At 37.1% G+C, this 17,378-nt stretch overlaps 1 protein-coding gene across 6 annotated transcripts in view; it reads right to left on the reverse strand.

Moving 5' to 3' along the window:
- The window catches only part of PHKA1 (phosphorylase kinase regulatory subunit alpha 1), a 137,514-nt gene that overhangs the window by 92,549 nt on the left and 27,587 nt on the right, over positions 1 to 17,378 (reverse strand). For all 6 annotated transcript variants that reach the window (XM_045995989.1, XM_045995986.1, XM_045995987.1 and 3 more), the window contains exons 5-7: positions 12,883 to 12,965; positions 9,974 to 10,054; positions 646 to 744 (exon numbers count right to left, since the gene is read on the reverse strand). In XM_045995989.1, the coding sequence (XP_045851945.1) occupies positions 646 to 744; positions 9,974 to 10,054; positions 12,883 to 12,965 (263 nt within the window). The remainder of the gene's footprint in view (positions 1 to 645; positions 745 to 9,973; positions 10,055 to 12,882; positions 12,966 to 17,378) is intronic.

Genomic DNA, 17,378 nt, shown 5'->3' on the forward strand with positions numbered 1-17,378 from the left:
ATAAGAGAAAATGTAGCTGCTGAAAAAGCAGGATGTGGAAGGCTCAGCTTCTACACTGCTGACATTTATCTTTTCCAGGGAAAATTTCACATTTTTAAAATGAGAAGATGAGTTTATATTCATTATTGTTATCTAATCAGGGGTTGAAGATGGAGAAAGACATTTCGCCAATGAGAAGAACCTTACTCTTTCAATACAAAGAGTACCCCTAAACAAAACTGAAGATACATATTTACCACTCAAACAGTCTATCTCCAAACATCTAAACCTAGAGCCAACTGGGGACAAGAGAATGTTTCAAAGCCACTATCAAGAAGAACTCTCAAAATCAGTCACCTCTTGTTCTCTTGGTATATTTAGAAAAGAAGGAGACCCCATAGGCACTTGATAGAACAACAGTGGAGAATTCCACATACAATGATGGGATCCTTTTATAACCATGGATGAGAGAACAGACCTATGATCTATATTATAGTTCATGCTATATCAGGCTTATTCTTAGCACAGGAAGATTGGAGAAAACATTTTTGGCATATGGTAATAAATCAGATTATGTACTCTGAAGTCTCTTTATTCTCAAGGCTATGCTCATTCTGAGTCTGGGTAAGAATAACATTTTCTAAATGTTGTTCATTATTCTCTTACCTGGCAGTGCTGCACTTCATCAGCCAGGACATGGATAACTGATTGGGGCCCACCTTTCACACCAAACAGGTCCAGTTCATCCAGTGCTTCCAGGGCTGCCTATGAAGAGCAGCGAAAGAAAGTACATTTTCCACAAAAATTACGGATTTCTTCTCCCTGTACCCCAGTATCATATCAGGGCATATGAAGTCATTTTGAATATGTTTAGGAGAACAGAAAAAACAATGTAGCATTCTTTATTTCCAGGGTTCTCTGAGTTTTTCTTTGCCTCCCATACTATCCCAGAGACAGTTAAGATGGAGGTTGCAAACATCCTTTCATGATAAAAACCCTTAACAAATTCAGTATAGAAGGAACATACCTGAACATAATAAAGGCCATATATAACAAACCCTCAGCTAACACTTGCTGTGATGAGCACCGGGGGTTGTAGGTGTTGAATCACTATATTGCACACCTGAAACTAACTGGAATTCAAATGAACACATAAAAAAATAGTGAAAAATTGAAAGCTTTCCTCTAAGATCAGGAGCAAGACAAGGATGCTTCCCCCTCCATACCACTCTTATTCAACATGATATTTGAAGTCCTAGCTAGAGCAATTAGGCAAGACAAAGAAATAAAAGGCATCTAAATCAGAAAGGAAGAAGTAAAATTGTCATTATCCAACTCCAAAAAGTATTGGAACCAATCAATGAATTCAATAAAGTTGCAGGATGTAAAATCAACATACAGAAATCAGTGGCATTTCTGTACATTAACAACAAAAAAACATCTGGAGAAAGAAATAAAGAAAACTATCCCACTCACAATAGCATCGATAATTATATGATGTGATAGAGGTGTTACCTAACACTTTGGTGGTAATCATTTTGCAATAAAAATGTATTGAATCAACATGTTGTATGCTCCAAACTTACACAATGTTATATGTCAATTACACCTCAATAAAAACACATTTTATTTTATTTTTGAAAACTTATTGTTTTATTATTTAAAAATGGCTGAATTTTTTTTTCCCATTTTATTTATTTTTTTCAGCATAACAGTATTCATTGTTTTTGCACAACACCCAGTGCTCCATGCAAAATGTGCCCTCCCTATTACCCACCACCTGTTCCCCCAACCTCCCACCCCTGACCCTTCAAAACCCTCAGGTTGTTTTTCAGAGTCTATAGTCTCTTATGGTTCGCAAAATGGCTGAATTCTTTAAAAATGCATATAAAAAAGATACAGCATAGATAGATAAAGCTATAGCATTATCAAGCCAAGCACCATACTTTAAAAATAATTTGAATAAGACACAGATGAATTCACAGTAAACCACTCTTTTGGTACGGTAGCTGCAATTATGATACCAGCACAAAAAAATGCTAGAAGTTGTGTGGATATAAGATATTAAAATGCAACAGCCATTAGGTATTGGCACATCACTGAGTTTGCAGAGAGAAGTGAATACCCTAAAAAGATACTATGATTGGGGAGAGGGGTCAAGATGGCGGAGAAGTAGCAGGCTGAGATGACATCAGGTAGCAGGGGATCAGCTAGATAGCTTATCAAACCATTCTGAACACCTACAAATCCAACAGGAGATCGAAGAGAAGAAGAGCAGCAATTCTAGAAACAGAAAATCGACCACTTTCTGAAAGGTAGGACCCGCGGAGAAGTGAATCCAAGGCAACAGGAAGATAGACTGCGGGGGGAGGGGCCAGCTCCTGGCAAGCAGGAGAGCAACGGAGCACAAAATCAGACCTTTTAAAAGTCTGCTCCACTGAGGGACATCACTCCAGAGGCTAACCCAGGGTGAAGCCCACGCGGGGACAGCATGGCCTCAGGTCCCGCAGGGTCACAGAGGGATCGGGGCTGAGTGTCGCAGAGCTCACAGGTATTAGAGCGGGGAAGTGGGCTACAGAGACGGGGCCGAGGAGTGAGCTCTCAACTCGGGGTTACCTTATCGTGATCCCTGGAACAGGCCACTGCTCTGTGAGCAGGGACCCCACAAGATCCAGGGAGACCCCCCTGGAAGAGCTCAGGGATCTGCGGCGTTCAGAGACTCCAGGCGGGGCTGTGTGCCAGAGACAGAGAAGCTTGGTCACAGGCTGGGTGAGCTCCGAGCACAGCCAGAGGCCAAGGAGATGGGAGTGATTGAGCATTTTTCTCTGAGGGCGCACTGAGTAGTGGGGCCCCGAGCTCTCAGCTCCTCTGGGCCAGAGATTGGGAGGCCGCCATTTTCAATCCCGTCCTCTGGAACTCTGTGGAAAGTGTTCAGGGAACAAAAGCTCCTGAAAGCAAACCTGAGTGGATTACTTAGCATGGTCACTGGTAAGGGTGGTGCAATTCGGCCTTGGGCAAAGACACTTGAGAATCACTATAACAGGCCCCTGTGACAGAAGATCAACAAGAAATCCAGCCAAGACCAAGTTCACTTACCAGGGAGAAGAGCAGAATTCCAGAGGATGAGAAAGCAAAGCATGGAATTCATGGATTTCTCCCTATGATAATGCAGTCTTGCAAAGTTAATTTTTTTTAATTTTATTTTTTTTCTTCTGCTAAATTTTTTTTAACTTTTACCCTTTCCTCTTTTAATGTTTTTTAACCAGTTTATCCTAACAATACCTTTCATAAAAAAAACCCTTTTTTGAACCTTCATTATTATAGTCATATTTTATCCTTAATTGTATCTAACTTTATTCTTTGTATATACATAGGGTTTTTTCTTCTAAAAAAAATTTGGGGTACTTCTTCTAATAGATCAAAATACACGCTAAAACAGCACAGGGCTTTGATCTAGTCTCCAGCCTGAGAAAATTCTCTCCACTTTCTTTTTCTTTATTCTCCCAACCAACTTATCTTATCAAATCCTTTTTTAGAAATTAAAAAAAAAATTCATCTTTATAATCATATTCCATCCCTTCATTGTGTTTACCCTTATATATGCTTTTCATTCTTTAAAATTTTGGGAGGTAGTTTCTCCTAAGAGACCAAAATACTCCCAAAATTAAGTGAGTGACCCTGTTCTAATCATCAGTCTAATATATATATATTTATATTTTTTAAAAATATTTTTTATTTATTTGTTTTCTTAAAAAAATTTTTTTTCTGAACTTCATTTTTACCCTCATTCTTCCCCCCACGATTTGGAGTCTCTTCTGATTTGGTTAAAGCACATTTTCCTGGGGTCTTTGCCACCTGTTTAGTATTTTATTCCCTCCTTCATATATTCTTATCTGGGTAAAATGACGAGGCGGAAAAACTCACCACAAAAAAAAAGAACAAGAGGCAGTACCAAAGGCTAGGGACCTAATCAATATGGACATTGGTAATATGTCAGATCTACAGTTCAGAATGATGATTCTCAAGGGGCTAGCCAGACTTGAAAAAGGCATTGAAGATATTAGAGAAACCCCCTCTGGAGATATAAAAGCTCTTTCTGGAGAAATAAAAGAACTAAAATCTAACCAAGTTGAAATTAAAAAAAAGGTATTAATGAGGTGCAATAAAAATGGAAGCTCTTACTGCTAGGATAAATAAGGCAGAAGAGAGAATTAGTGATATAGAAGACCAAATGACAGAGAATAAAGAAGTTGAGCAAAAGAGAGACAAACAACTACTGGACTATGAAGGGAAAATTCGAGAGATAAGTGATACCATAAGACAAAACAACATTAGAATAATCGGGATTCCAGAAGAAGAAGAAAGAGAGAGGAGCAGAAGGTATATTGGAGAGAATTACTGTAGAGAATTTCCCCAATATGGCAAAGGGAACAAGCATCAAAATCCAGGAGGGGCAGAGAACACCCCTCAAAATCAATAAGAATAGGTCCAAACCCCGTCATCTAATAGTAAACTTTATAAGTCTTAGTGACAAAAGAAAATCCTGAAAGCAACCCATGACAAGAAGTTTGTAATATACAATGGTAAAAATATTAGATTGGCAGCAGACTTATCCACAGAGACCTGGCAGGCCAGAAAGAACTGGCATGATATATTTAGAGCACTAAATGAGAAAAACATGCAGCTAAGAATACTCTATCCAGCTAGGCTATCATTGAAAATAGAAGGATAGATAAAAAGCTTCCAGGACAAACAAAAACTGAAAGAATTTGCAGCTCTAAAGGAAATATTGAAAGGGGTCCTCTAAGCAAAGAGAGAGCCTAAAAGTAGTAGATCAGAAAGGAACAGAGACAATATAAGTAACAGTCACCTTATAGGCAATACAATGGCACTAAATTCATATCTCTCAATAGTTACCCTGAATGTGAATGGGCTAAATGCCCCAATCAAAAGACACAGGGTATCAGAATGGATAAAAAAACAAAACCCACCAATATGCTGCCTACAAGAAACTCATTTTAGACCCGAAGACACCTCCAGATTTAAAGTGAGGGGGTGGAAAACAATTTACCATGCTAATGGGCATCAAAAGAAAGCTGGGGTGGCGATCCTTATATCAGATCAATTAGATTTTAAGCCAAAGATTATAATAAGAGATGAGGAAGGATGCTATATCATATTCAAAGGGACAGTCCAACAAGAAGATCTAACAATTTTAAATATCTATGCCCCTAACATGGGAGCAGCCAACTACATAAACCAATTAATAACAAAATCAAAGAAACACATCAACAATAATACAATAATAGTAGGGGACTTTAACACTTGCCTCACTGAAATGGACAGATCATCCAAGCAAAAGATCAACAAGGAAATAAAGTCCTTAAATGACACACTGGACCAGATGGACATCACAGATATATACATTCCATTCCATTCCAAAGCAACAGAATACACATTCTTCTCTAGTGCACATGGAACCTTCTCCAGAATAGATCACATCCTGGGTCACAAATCAGGTCTCAACCGGTATCAAAAGATTAGGATCATTCCCTGCATATTTTCAGACCACAATGCTCTGAAGCTAGAACTCAATCACAAGAGGAAATTTGGAAAGAACCCAAATACATGGAGACTAAACAGCATCCTTCTAAAGAATGAATGGGTCAACCAGGAAATTAAAGAAGAATTGAAAAAATTCATGGAAACAAATGATAATGAAGACACAACTGTTCAAAATATGTGGGACACAGCAAAGGTGGTCCTCAGAGGAATGTATATAGCGATACAAGCCTTTCTCAAGAAACAAGAAATGTCTCAAATACACAACCTAACCTACACCTAAAGGAGCTGGAGAAAGAACAGCAAAGAAAGCCTAAACCCAGCAGGAGAAGAGAAATAATGAGGACCAGAGCAGATATCAATGAAATAGAAACCAAAACAAACAAACAACAATAGAACAAATCAACAAAACTAGGAGCTGTTCTTTGAAAGAATTAATAAGATGGATAACCCACTGGCCAGACTTACCAAAAAGAAAAGAGAAAGAACCCAAATAAAATCATGAATGAAAGAGGAGAGATCACAACAAACACCAAGGAAATACAAACAATTATAAGAACATGTTATGAGCAACTCTACGGCAGCAAATTTGACAATCTGGAAGAAATGGATGCATTCCTAGAGACATATAAACTACCACAACTGAACCAGGAACAAATAGAAAACCTGAACAGACCCATCACCAGTAAGGAGATTGAAACAGTCATCAAAAATCTCCAAACAAACAAGAGCCCAGGGCCAGATGGCTTCCCAGCGGAATTCTACTACACATTTAAAGAAGAATTAATTCCTATTCTCCTGAAACTGTTCCAAAAAATAGAAATGGAAGGAAAACTTCCAATCTCACTTTATGAGGCCAGCATCACCTTGATCCCAAAACCAGACAAGGATCCCATCAAAAAAGAGAACTACAGACCAATATCCTTGATGAACACAGATGCGAAAATTCTCACCAAAATACTAGCCAATAGGATTCAACAGTACATTAAAAGGATTATTCACCACGACCAAGTGGGATTTATTCCAGGGCTGCAAGTTTGGTTCAACATCCGCAAATCAATGTGATACAATACTTTAATAAAAGAAAGAACAAGAACTATATGATACTCTCAATAGATGCTGAAAAAGCATTTGACAAAGTACAGCATCCCTTCCTGATCAAAAGTCTTCAAAGTGTAGGGATAGAGGGCACATACCTCAATATTATCAAAGCCATCTATGAAAAACCCACCGCAAATATCTTTCTCAATGGAGAAAAATGGAGAGCTTTTCCACTAAGGTCAGGAACATGGCAGGGATGTCCATTATCACCACTGCTATTAAACATAGTACTAGAAGCCCTAGCCTCAGCAATCAGACAACAAAAAGAAATAAAAGGCATCCAAATCGGTAAAGAAGAACTCAAACTATCACTCTTTGCAGCTGATATGATACTGTATGTGGAAAACCCAAAAGACTCCACTCCTAATGTGCTAGAACTTGTACAGGAATTCAGTAAAGTGTCAGGATATAAAATCAATGCACAGAAATCAGTTGCATTTCTTTATACCAACAACAAGAGAGAAGAAAGAGAAATTAAGGAGTCAGTCCCCTTTACAACTGCACCCAAAACCATAAGATACCTAGGAAAAACCTACCCTAAGAGGCAAAGAATCTATACTCAGAAAACTACAAAGTACTCATGAAAGAAATTGAGGAAGACACAAAGAAATGGAAAAATGTTCCATGCTCATGGATTGGAAGAACAAATATTGTGAAATGTCTATGCTACCTAAAGCAATATACAAATTTAATGCAATCCCTATCAAAATCGCACCTATTTTTTTCAAAGAAATGGAACAAATAATCCTAAAATTTATATGGAACCAGAAAAGACATCAAATAGCCAGAGGAATATTGAAAAAGAAAGGCAAAGTTGGTGGCATCACAATTCCGGACTTCAAGCTCTATTACAAAGCTGTCATCATCAAGACAGTATGGTACTGGTGCAAAAACAGACACATAGATCAATGGAACAGAATAGAGAGCCCCGAAATAGACCCTCAACTCTATGGTCAACTAATCTTCAACAAAGCAGGAAAGAATGTCCAATGGAAAAAGGACAGCCTCTTCAACAAATGGTTTTGGGAAAATTGGACAGCCACATGCAGAAAATGAAACTGGACCATTTCCTTACACCACGCACAAAAATAGACTCAAAATGGATGAAGGACTTCAATGTGAGAAAGTAATCCATCAGAATCCTTGAGGAAAACACAGACAGCAACCTCTTCGACCTCAGCCGCAGCAACATCTTCCTAGGAACAACGGCAAAGGCAAGGGAAGCAAGAGCAAAATGAACTATTGGGATTTCATCAAGATCAAAAGCTTTTGCACAGCAAAGGAAAGAGTTAACAAAACCAAAGGACAACTGACAGAATGGGAGAAGATATTTGCAAACGACATATCAGATAAAGGGCTAATATGCAAAATCTATAAAGAGCTTATCAAACTCAACACCCAAAGAACAAATAATCCAATCAAGAAATGGGCAGAGGACATGAATAGACATTTCTGCAAAGAAGACATCCAGATGGCCAACAGACACATGAAAAAGTGCTCCACGTCACTCCCCATTAGGGAAATACAAATCCGAACCACAATTAGATACAACCTCACATCAGTCAGAATGGCTAAAATTAACAAGTCAGGAAATGACAGATGCTGGCGAGGATGTGGAGAAAGGGGAACCCTCCTACACTGTTGGTGGGAATACAAGCTAGTGCAACCACTCTGGAAAACAGCATGGAGGTTCCTCAAAAAGTTGAAAATAGGGGTACCCTAAGACCCAGGCCCTTATCCCTGGGGCTAATAATACATGTTTATAAAAAAATTTTAAAAATTATAAAAAAAGTTGAAGATAAAAGATACTATGATTGACAAAGATGAAAGTTACTAGTCATTGTGGCAGAAGATTTTTTTAAATAGAATTTGCTTATTAATTTCTCACTTTTCTGATTATAAAGTAAGACATACTTGTTATAGAATATTTTGAAAATATAAAAAATTATAGAAAGGGCAAAAAAATCACCCAAAATGATGCTAATATTTTTGACAGGTTTCCTATTAGTTTCCTTTATGCAAATCTGCCTATAGTTGAGATCATGTTTCATATAAAATTTGGTTAGAATATTAGAGTATAAATGTTTCTCCATATTAGGAAAATTCTTTATTTCAACATAATATTCTCTATTATTTATTTAACCATTTAACAGTTGTTGGAAATTTAGGTTGCTCTTCTTGTGTGTTTTTAACTGTTTTGGTTTTTAGATTCCAGCTATAAGTGAAATCATATGTTATTTTTTTCTCTGTCTGTTTTATTTCACTTAGTATAATACCCTCCATATCCATCCATGTTGTCATGAATGGCAAGATTTTATTTTTTTCTATGTTTGGGTAATACTGCATTGTGTATGTGTGTTATGTGTATTATGTGTTGTGTGTGTGTGTGTGTGTGTGTGTGTATGTGTGTGTATGTGTGACATCTCCTTTATCCATTCATCTATAGGTGGACACTTAGGTTGCTTCCATATCCTATTATAAATAATGCTGCAATAAACATAGGGGTGTATTATCTTTTTAGAATCAATCGGTGTCTTTCGGCAGGGGAAATTTCAATTAGGTCATGCATATTTATCATTATAAAAGATAGGTTTGATCCTATTCCTGCTATTCTATTTTATGGCTTCTTGTTGTCTCCAAAAATAAGAGCTGAAATTAAGGTAGAAGCAGTGGGAAGGAAAGGATGGAGTCAAGTGGAAAGTTAGTAATGATGATAATGATGATGATGTGTGGGATGCAGGAGAGTGAGGGGGGTACAGGATTGGCAGATGGTTTCCTGATAATCAAGTTTTGTCAACTGGTGTATGGGCATGGCCTCTTTTTGTTTTTATAATGGTAGAGAAGATGAGTTTAGTTCAAGACATGATCTCTGGGGCGCCCGGGTGGCCAAGTTGGTTAGGTGTCTGACTCTTGATTTCAGCTCAGGTCATGATCTTGGGTTCATGGAATCAAGTCCTGATTTGGGCTCTGTACTCAATGGAGAGTCTGCTGGAGATTCTCTCTCTCCCTCTGCCCGGCCCCCGTGTGCATGTGCACTCACTTCTCTCTCTCTTTCAAATAAATGAATAAATCTCTTAAGAAAATATGTTCTTGGAGATCTCTGTGGTATATGTAAATAGAGATATGCTACAAAAGCAGTTGGATACACAAATATGGAGCTAATGAAATAAATCTTTCCCTACATGTCCATAGTTCTATTGGAGAATCTGAATTTTGCCTGTGTCTTAAAAGAATAATTTGATAATGATCCAAATTCAGGTTAAGCCTTTATCTATGGTAAAGGTGTATTTCCTTACCCCGCAGTTGATACAAACAAAGCAAGGAAAATTACCTTTGCCATGCCAACTGAACTGGCATTCAATTCTGAGATCCCTTGGTTGGTCTTGTCTCCACGTTCCCATATCCCAAAATCCTAGCATAAAGTAATGAACATTATTAGCATTAGCAAGTCATCACTACTAAATGCTTCCTAGACACATAACTCTTGAATAAAAGACACAGTAGCTAATTCACCATACATATGTGTACCCATGATGCTCAATAGGGAGATACCAATGAGTTGGCTGCCCGGTAGCTCTTTTCCTAGTAGCTTCAAATTCTGTTGGGACCTCTGATAAGTGGGAAGACTCATCAACAGTTGATCAGGCCTAAGAACTATAACTCAGTCCATGTAGAGAAATACTTCTCAAAATTTTTCAAGGCAGATACTCAGGGGGTCTAGAAAGTAGCACCCTAGTGTTTTATCTTAAATATCTATTCTAATTTTACTCTTGATTGGCACTGACAATGTACCATACACTAACCTATGCACTTTATACCACTATCTTCCTTAATCCTTATATTTTATAGATGATGAAACTAAGGTGCAAAGAGAGGTTAAGTGACTCACCCAAGGCCACACAGCTAATAAGTGACATAGCTAGGATTAGAGTCCAAGTGCTCTCTGTCCAAAGTGTAAATTCTTAACCATAGCTGTATATGGCCCCTCAATAATATAAAGATAACATTTTAAATTACTTTTTAAAGAAACCGTTTTATTGAAATAACTTTAGATTTACAGAGAAGTTACAGAAATACTACAAGGAGTTCCCATATACCTTTCACTATACTTCCCCTAACACTAACACCTGACATAACCATAGTACACTTATCAAAGCTAAGAAATTAACATTAGTATAATCCTAGTAACCAGATTATGAACTTTGTTATGATTTCACCAGTTTTTCCACTAATAGCCATTTTATGTTCCAGGATCCAATCCAGAATACCATGCTACATTTGTTCGTAACTCCTTGGTCTTTTCCAATCAGTTACATTTTCTCAAGTCTTGTCTTTCATGAGCTTGACACTTTCAGAAGATCAGTGGTCAGATATTGTATAGATTTCTCTCAATTTAGGTTCACCTGATAGTTTCTCTTCAATAGATAAAGATTGTACATTTTTTGTCAAGATTTCTATAGATGTTATGCTGTGTCCTTCTCACTGTATCATATCAAGGAGTACACGACATTGATATGTCTTATTATGTTGATGTTAATCTTCATCATGTGGTTAAGATGGTGTCTGTGGGGTTTCTCTGTTCTACTGCTACTATTTTCCCCCTTGTGATTAATAACTATCTTGAGAAAGATACTTTACAACTGTGTAAATATCCTGTATCTCCTCAAATATCTACCCACTAATTTAGCATCCCGTGGTGAATCTTGTTTGTAACAATTATTACTGTGGTGTTTCAGTGGCGATTTTTTAGTTCTTTCATTACCTCTACAGTCATTAATTGCAATCCTTCTCTAACGAAGAGCTTTTCTTTCTCCCTCATTCATTTATTCACTTATTTATATCAGTATGAACTTAGCGATATTTAGGTTATTCTCTGGGTTATAATAAAATACTATTGTTATTTGTTTTGTTGTTCAAATTATTCCAGCTTTAGCCATTGGGAGTTCTTCCAGGTTGGCTCCTGCATCCTTCAGACATGCCCCATTCTTTCTGAACACTTCCTCACTTTCTGTCACTACAAGATACTGTAGTTTCATTTTGTATTTTCCTCCCCCTAGCCCTAGAAACAACCACTTTTACAAGGAATCCTGGTTTCTTTTGTTACAGAATGAATAGTTACAGCCCAAGACCTAGGCACTGGTGCTCATTGTCACTGTGGTGTCATTGCTTCTAGGCCCTCACATTGAACAGAATTTGGCAGTATCCATGTGTACAGACACACACACACACACACACACACACACACACACACACACCCCTATATTTGTTTCTGTATTTACCTTAAATTACTTTTTATATCAAATCTCTGAGTTAAAGTGAAGCTTCTGAAGGTAAGTCATATTTATCTCATGGCTAGCCTCACTTGTCCTCAAACCCAGCTCTACCCTAATCTGTGCAGCAAGATTAGAGCATGAGAAGGCACATATCATTAATTCTACTGCTGCAACCCTTGGCTTCAATGGAGAGGTGAGAGAACGCTGACCTGTATCCTGGACCATAGCAGGCCTATGATACCAGAAGGCAAAGTGATCAGTCAACAAATACTGTCCTCTTGCATCAATTATGTCTATGAAAACTTATCCTTCTAACAAATATGAAGTGACAGGTCACAAGTTTACCTTCCCATCTAAAATAGCTAAAAAACAACTAAACAAATTAAACAATAGATGATTTAAAAAACTGGACTATTTGTGACACAGCCATTTTCCAAACAATGAACATTACGCACTGAAGAACACGGATCCCTGAGAGAGATGTTAAATACATTATGATTTAATATAAACCTATCTCATATAGTAGTTGTGAGAAAAAGGAACTATTTTTTGTATAGTAAGCACTGAATCAATGTCTACAGATAATATTAAACATACGACTACATTTTATTTCTAAGTAGCTAACTGACCCATTACACTCCCTAGCCATCTTGCTTCTATTTAAGACCACAGACCATTAAAATAAGACCACAGTTTAGTTCCAGATTCCCAAATACATGACATGAGAGATTACAGAATTTGACAGGAGTGCAAGCATAGCATCTTGATACTTTTTTCTCTGTAACTTCTTTGGAGAGAAGGCAAACAGGATCACTGAGCTTAGCAAAGAAAGAGGCTGAAGGCAATTTCTGCCAGAAGCCTTATAGATTGGTTCACTATAAGGGGCAGCATTAGGAAAAGGAATGGACTGTTCAGCATTTTTAGAAACATCATATGTTTAAAATCAATTCCCATTATGAGTACTTACAGCAGTTTTATATGCAGCTTCAATGTAAAACACAAGGTTTTGTATGAAATTGACTTCGTCTAGGCTGTGGATGATATGAAGTCCTGAGGAAAAAGACAATAATTTTACAGAGCTGGTCAATAATCACTATAGGCTTTATAGGCAGCCACAGGAACTATTACTTTATAAGTAATGGAACAATGAGAGGCACTTTTATTCCTAAACCATGAAAGCAAAACCACAAATCAGACCTAAGCTAGGCTTTGACTATGTGAGATACCAGCATATTAAAACATGGAAGCATTTTAACTGTTATATGTAGGTTTCCATAGAAAATCTCAGACTCCTAATTCTACAAGGAATTAATTTATAATGTGCCTTAAGGTATATGGAAGAAGACAAATGTTTCAAAAAAGAGTTGGAGAGAGTCTAAATACTAAGCAAGAAGTAGAAAAAGATTAGGATTTTAAGAAAAACTTAAAACTATACTTCTTGGAGTAAAAAATGATAATTATTCTAAATGTAAACTATACAAGATAGTTATACCTTACAAACTGTTTTGCATGAATTATCAACTTAATTTTTACATCAACCCTAAGAACTGGGTACCTCTATTTTCTCCATGAGGCTTAGAGATTAAATATTTGCCTAAGACCAATTAACTATAAATAGTGAAACCAGGACCCAACTATCAACTTTTGTTTCACTTCAGAGACTGAGTTCCTAACCAAGATGCTATACTGCTTCCCAATATGTATAGTATGATACACTTTTCATTAAAAATGATCTCCTCTCAAACAAAAAAAAAAACAAAACAAAAGCAAAACTCCTCTCCCCTCTTCTGTCCCCTCCCAATAAAGAAATACCAATAGGCATACAGTGAAAGTCTTTCTCCCACTCAGAATCACATCAGTTTCCCCCTGCCAAATCTCTTCTCTGAAAGAAGTCAGAATGGCTAAAATTAATAACACAAGACAGAACAGGTTTACTATACATTTGTTAAAACTCATTGAAATGTACATTTTAAATGGATAGATTTTATTTTATGTAAATTATACTTTGATAGACTTGAAAAAAGAGATCCATTTATATGTTAAAAGATTGAAGTGCTACATGAGGTATTCCAAATGCTAAGATTTCCAGGGAGGCAGGAGGAGTCTGTGTTTCCACATTTTGTAATGTTTGTGTGATATGTGAAGTGATCCCGTCACATAATTTAATATTTAAGTGATTATTTAATTATGTAATATTTAATAAAAATTCCGTTACATAAAAAAAGAAACCAGTCTTACCAGTTTCCTCTGTATCCTTTCAGAGAAATATTACACATATATAAAAAGTATCAAGGAGCTGTATACTATATTTTACTTTGCTTTTTTCATATATATCTTGGAGACAATTTTAAAGATATCTGCCTTATTTTTTTTAATGGCTACATGGAATTTCACTAAATGGCTAATTATATAACCATTTTCCTATTGAAAACATTTAGGTTGTACCTAATGCTTCATCACTATAACTAATGCTGTAATGAATATATATATATATATATATATATGAATGAATACACATATGATACATATGATATACATGAATATGAGATACATACATGAATGATACATATATATACACATACACATATATGTATACACATATGTATATATTTATGTATATCTTTGTGCACATGTACCAGTATATCAAGGTAAATTCTTTTTTTTCCCAGGGTAAATTCTTAGAAGAATTGCTGAGTCACAGACTTATGCATATTATTTTTCCCCAGCATTGTATTGTGAACATTTTCAAACAGAAAAAATGACAGAATTTTACAGTGAACATCTGTAAGTACATCATCTGGATTCAAGCATCAACATTTTACTATAATTTTCTATCACATATGTATCTATCCATCAATCCATCTTTTTTGATACATTCAAAGTAAGTTGCAAGTATCAATACACTTCTCCCTAAATACTTCACCATGTGTATATTAAAGGTTAATAATCATCCCCACGGGACGCCTGGGTGGCTCAGTGGGTTAAGCCGCTGCCTTCGGCTCGGGTCATGATCCCAGGGTCCTGGGATCGAGTCCCGCATGGTCTCCTTGCTCGGCAGGGAGCCTGCTTCTCTCTCCACCTCTGCCTGCCTGTGTGCTCTCTCTCTCTCTCCTTCTCTCTGACAAATAAATAAAATTAAAAAAAAATTTAATAATCATCCCCAAGTTATTCTGCAAAGAAGTTCCATAGTTTACATACCAATCAGCCCTGCCCACCTATTTCCTATGCCCTTGTCAACACAGGCTTTAATAAAAATTTTTTATCTTTGCCACTGTAATGGAGGAGAAAGAAAATCTCTGTAGTTTAATTTGTAGTTCTTTTAATTGTGGGTCAGGTTGTGAGTCTTTTTATATGTTTATAAGCCATCCACATTTCTTTTCCTATGTACTATTTGGTTGTGTCCTTCACCAATTTCCATGGAAGTGCTGGTTTTCAAGTTACTGACATACTGATGAATATTAAGGAAATTATCCTTTTACTTGTCATGTGTGTTGCAAATATTTTTCCTAGTTTGAACTTTGACTTTGTTTACAGTATATTTTTCTTATCAGAAATTTTTATTTATTTTCCTTAAGACTTTATTTAAATTCAAGTTAGTTAACATACAGTGTATTATTAGTTTCAGGGGTAGAATTTAATGATTCACCACTTAAATATAATATCCACTACCAATGCTCATTATATTCATTATATCAAGTGCCCTCCTTAATACCCATCATTCCATTATCCCATCCTCCCACCCACCTCCCCTCCAGCAACCCACAGTTCCTTATAGTCTCTTCTGGTTTGCTTCCGTCTTTGTTTTTATCTTACTTTATTCTTAGACTCTTTAATTAAGAAGGTTTATCCCATGACTGTTTCTGGTACTTCTATAATTTCTTGTTAAGAAAATTTATTTATTTGGGGCGCCTGGGTGGCTCAGTGGTTAAGCCGCTGCCTTCGGCTCAGGTCATGATCTCAGGGTCCTGGGATCCAGCCCCGCATCGGGCTCTCTGCTCAGCGGGGAGCCTGCTTCCTTCCCCTCTCTCTGCCTGCCTCTCTGCCTACTTGTGATCTCTGTCAAATAAATAAAAAATCTTAAAAAAAAAAAGAAAATTTATTTATTCATTTGAGAGAGAGAGAGTGGGGGGGGCAGAGGGAAAGAATCTTCAAGCAGACTCCCCACTGAGCATGGATCCTGATGTGGGGATTGATCCCATGACCCATGCATGAGATCATGGTCTGAGCTGAAACGAAGAGTTGGACTTTTAACTGACTAAGCCAACCAGGTACCCCTATAATTTCATTTTTTTGCACTTAAATCTTTGATCTATTGACAGATGTTTTAGATCACAGAACTCTAACTTTAGAGTCAAAAAGGACTGTACGATCCATATCATTAGACTACAAACTCCTCCTGATCTCTAACTTTAGAGCCAAAAAGGACTGTATGATCCACATCATTAGACTACAAACTCCTCCTGAGGCATGGCTCTGTCAAAACTAGCAACTGCATCACAGGGCAGTTGCATTAGCAATGTGTCTTTCTTGTAGCAGTAATGACCTTAACCTCTTTGCTTGAGAGAGGAAAAAGAGATGATAACTGTAATATTGGACATCAGCTTCACAGTTTTATCTTGTCCCCTTTGTGTGCCAGAGTGCTTGCTCAGAGACAGAGAGTAGGCAAAAGGTGTGAAAATGATTTTGTCCATCTCTCAGACTTGTGTCACAGCTAACAAATCACTATACAATATATTTATTTATTTGACAGACAGAGATCACAAGTAGGCAGAGAGGCAGGCAGAGAGAGAGAAGGAGGAAGCAGCCTCTCCACTGAGCAGAGAGCTCAATGCGGGCCTCGATCCCAGGATCCTGGGATCATGACCTGAGCCGAAGGCAGAGGCTTTAACCCACTGAGCCACCCAGATGCCCCCACTATACAATATAAAAGCCACATTTCTATCATCTGTCCCTTTGCTCATAATATTGTTTAAATGGCCTCATCCACATCTTGAAATCCTAACTGTTCTTTCAAGGCCCAGCTCAAATTGTGACTCCTTGGTGATGCTGTCACTGATTCCTCTTTTCTATGTTTCACAGAATTTTTATTTTCCTTGCTATAATGAACTTACTTTTTACTTTGTACTATAAATAAATATATACCTAAATTTGAAGGAAAGAACCATTTCTTATTTATATTTATAGTCCCTAAAAGTATCTCACATAGTCTTTGAATTGTATTAAATAATATTGAACAGTAGATGTTCATTCAATAATGACTTATTGAGTGATCTTAAACAACCCTGTTAACCACAGGAGGGGGACGTGTCTCTTGAGGCAACACCATACATTCAGGATCTCTGCATCCTGTCCCCTTTGTGGAGCCATGACATTACTTGAACAGAGGATACACAGAAATGAAATGAGATAGAACTGGGTAAGGCCAAAGATGGCAGTGCTATTTAAAGCATACTAAAACATGCA

Source organism: Meles meles, chromosome X (assembly GCF_922984935.1).
Source record: "Meles meles chromosome X, mMelMel3.1 paternal haplotype, whole genome shotgun sequence".
Classification (NCBI taxonomy): domain Eukaryota; kingdom Metazoa; phylum Chordata; class Mammalia; order Carnivora; family Mustelidae; genus Meles; species Meles meles.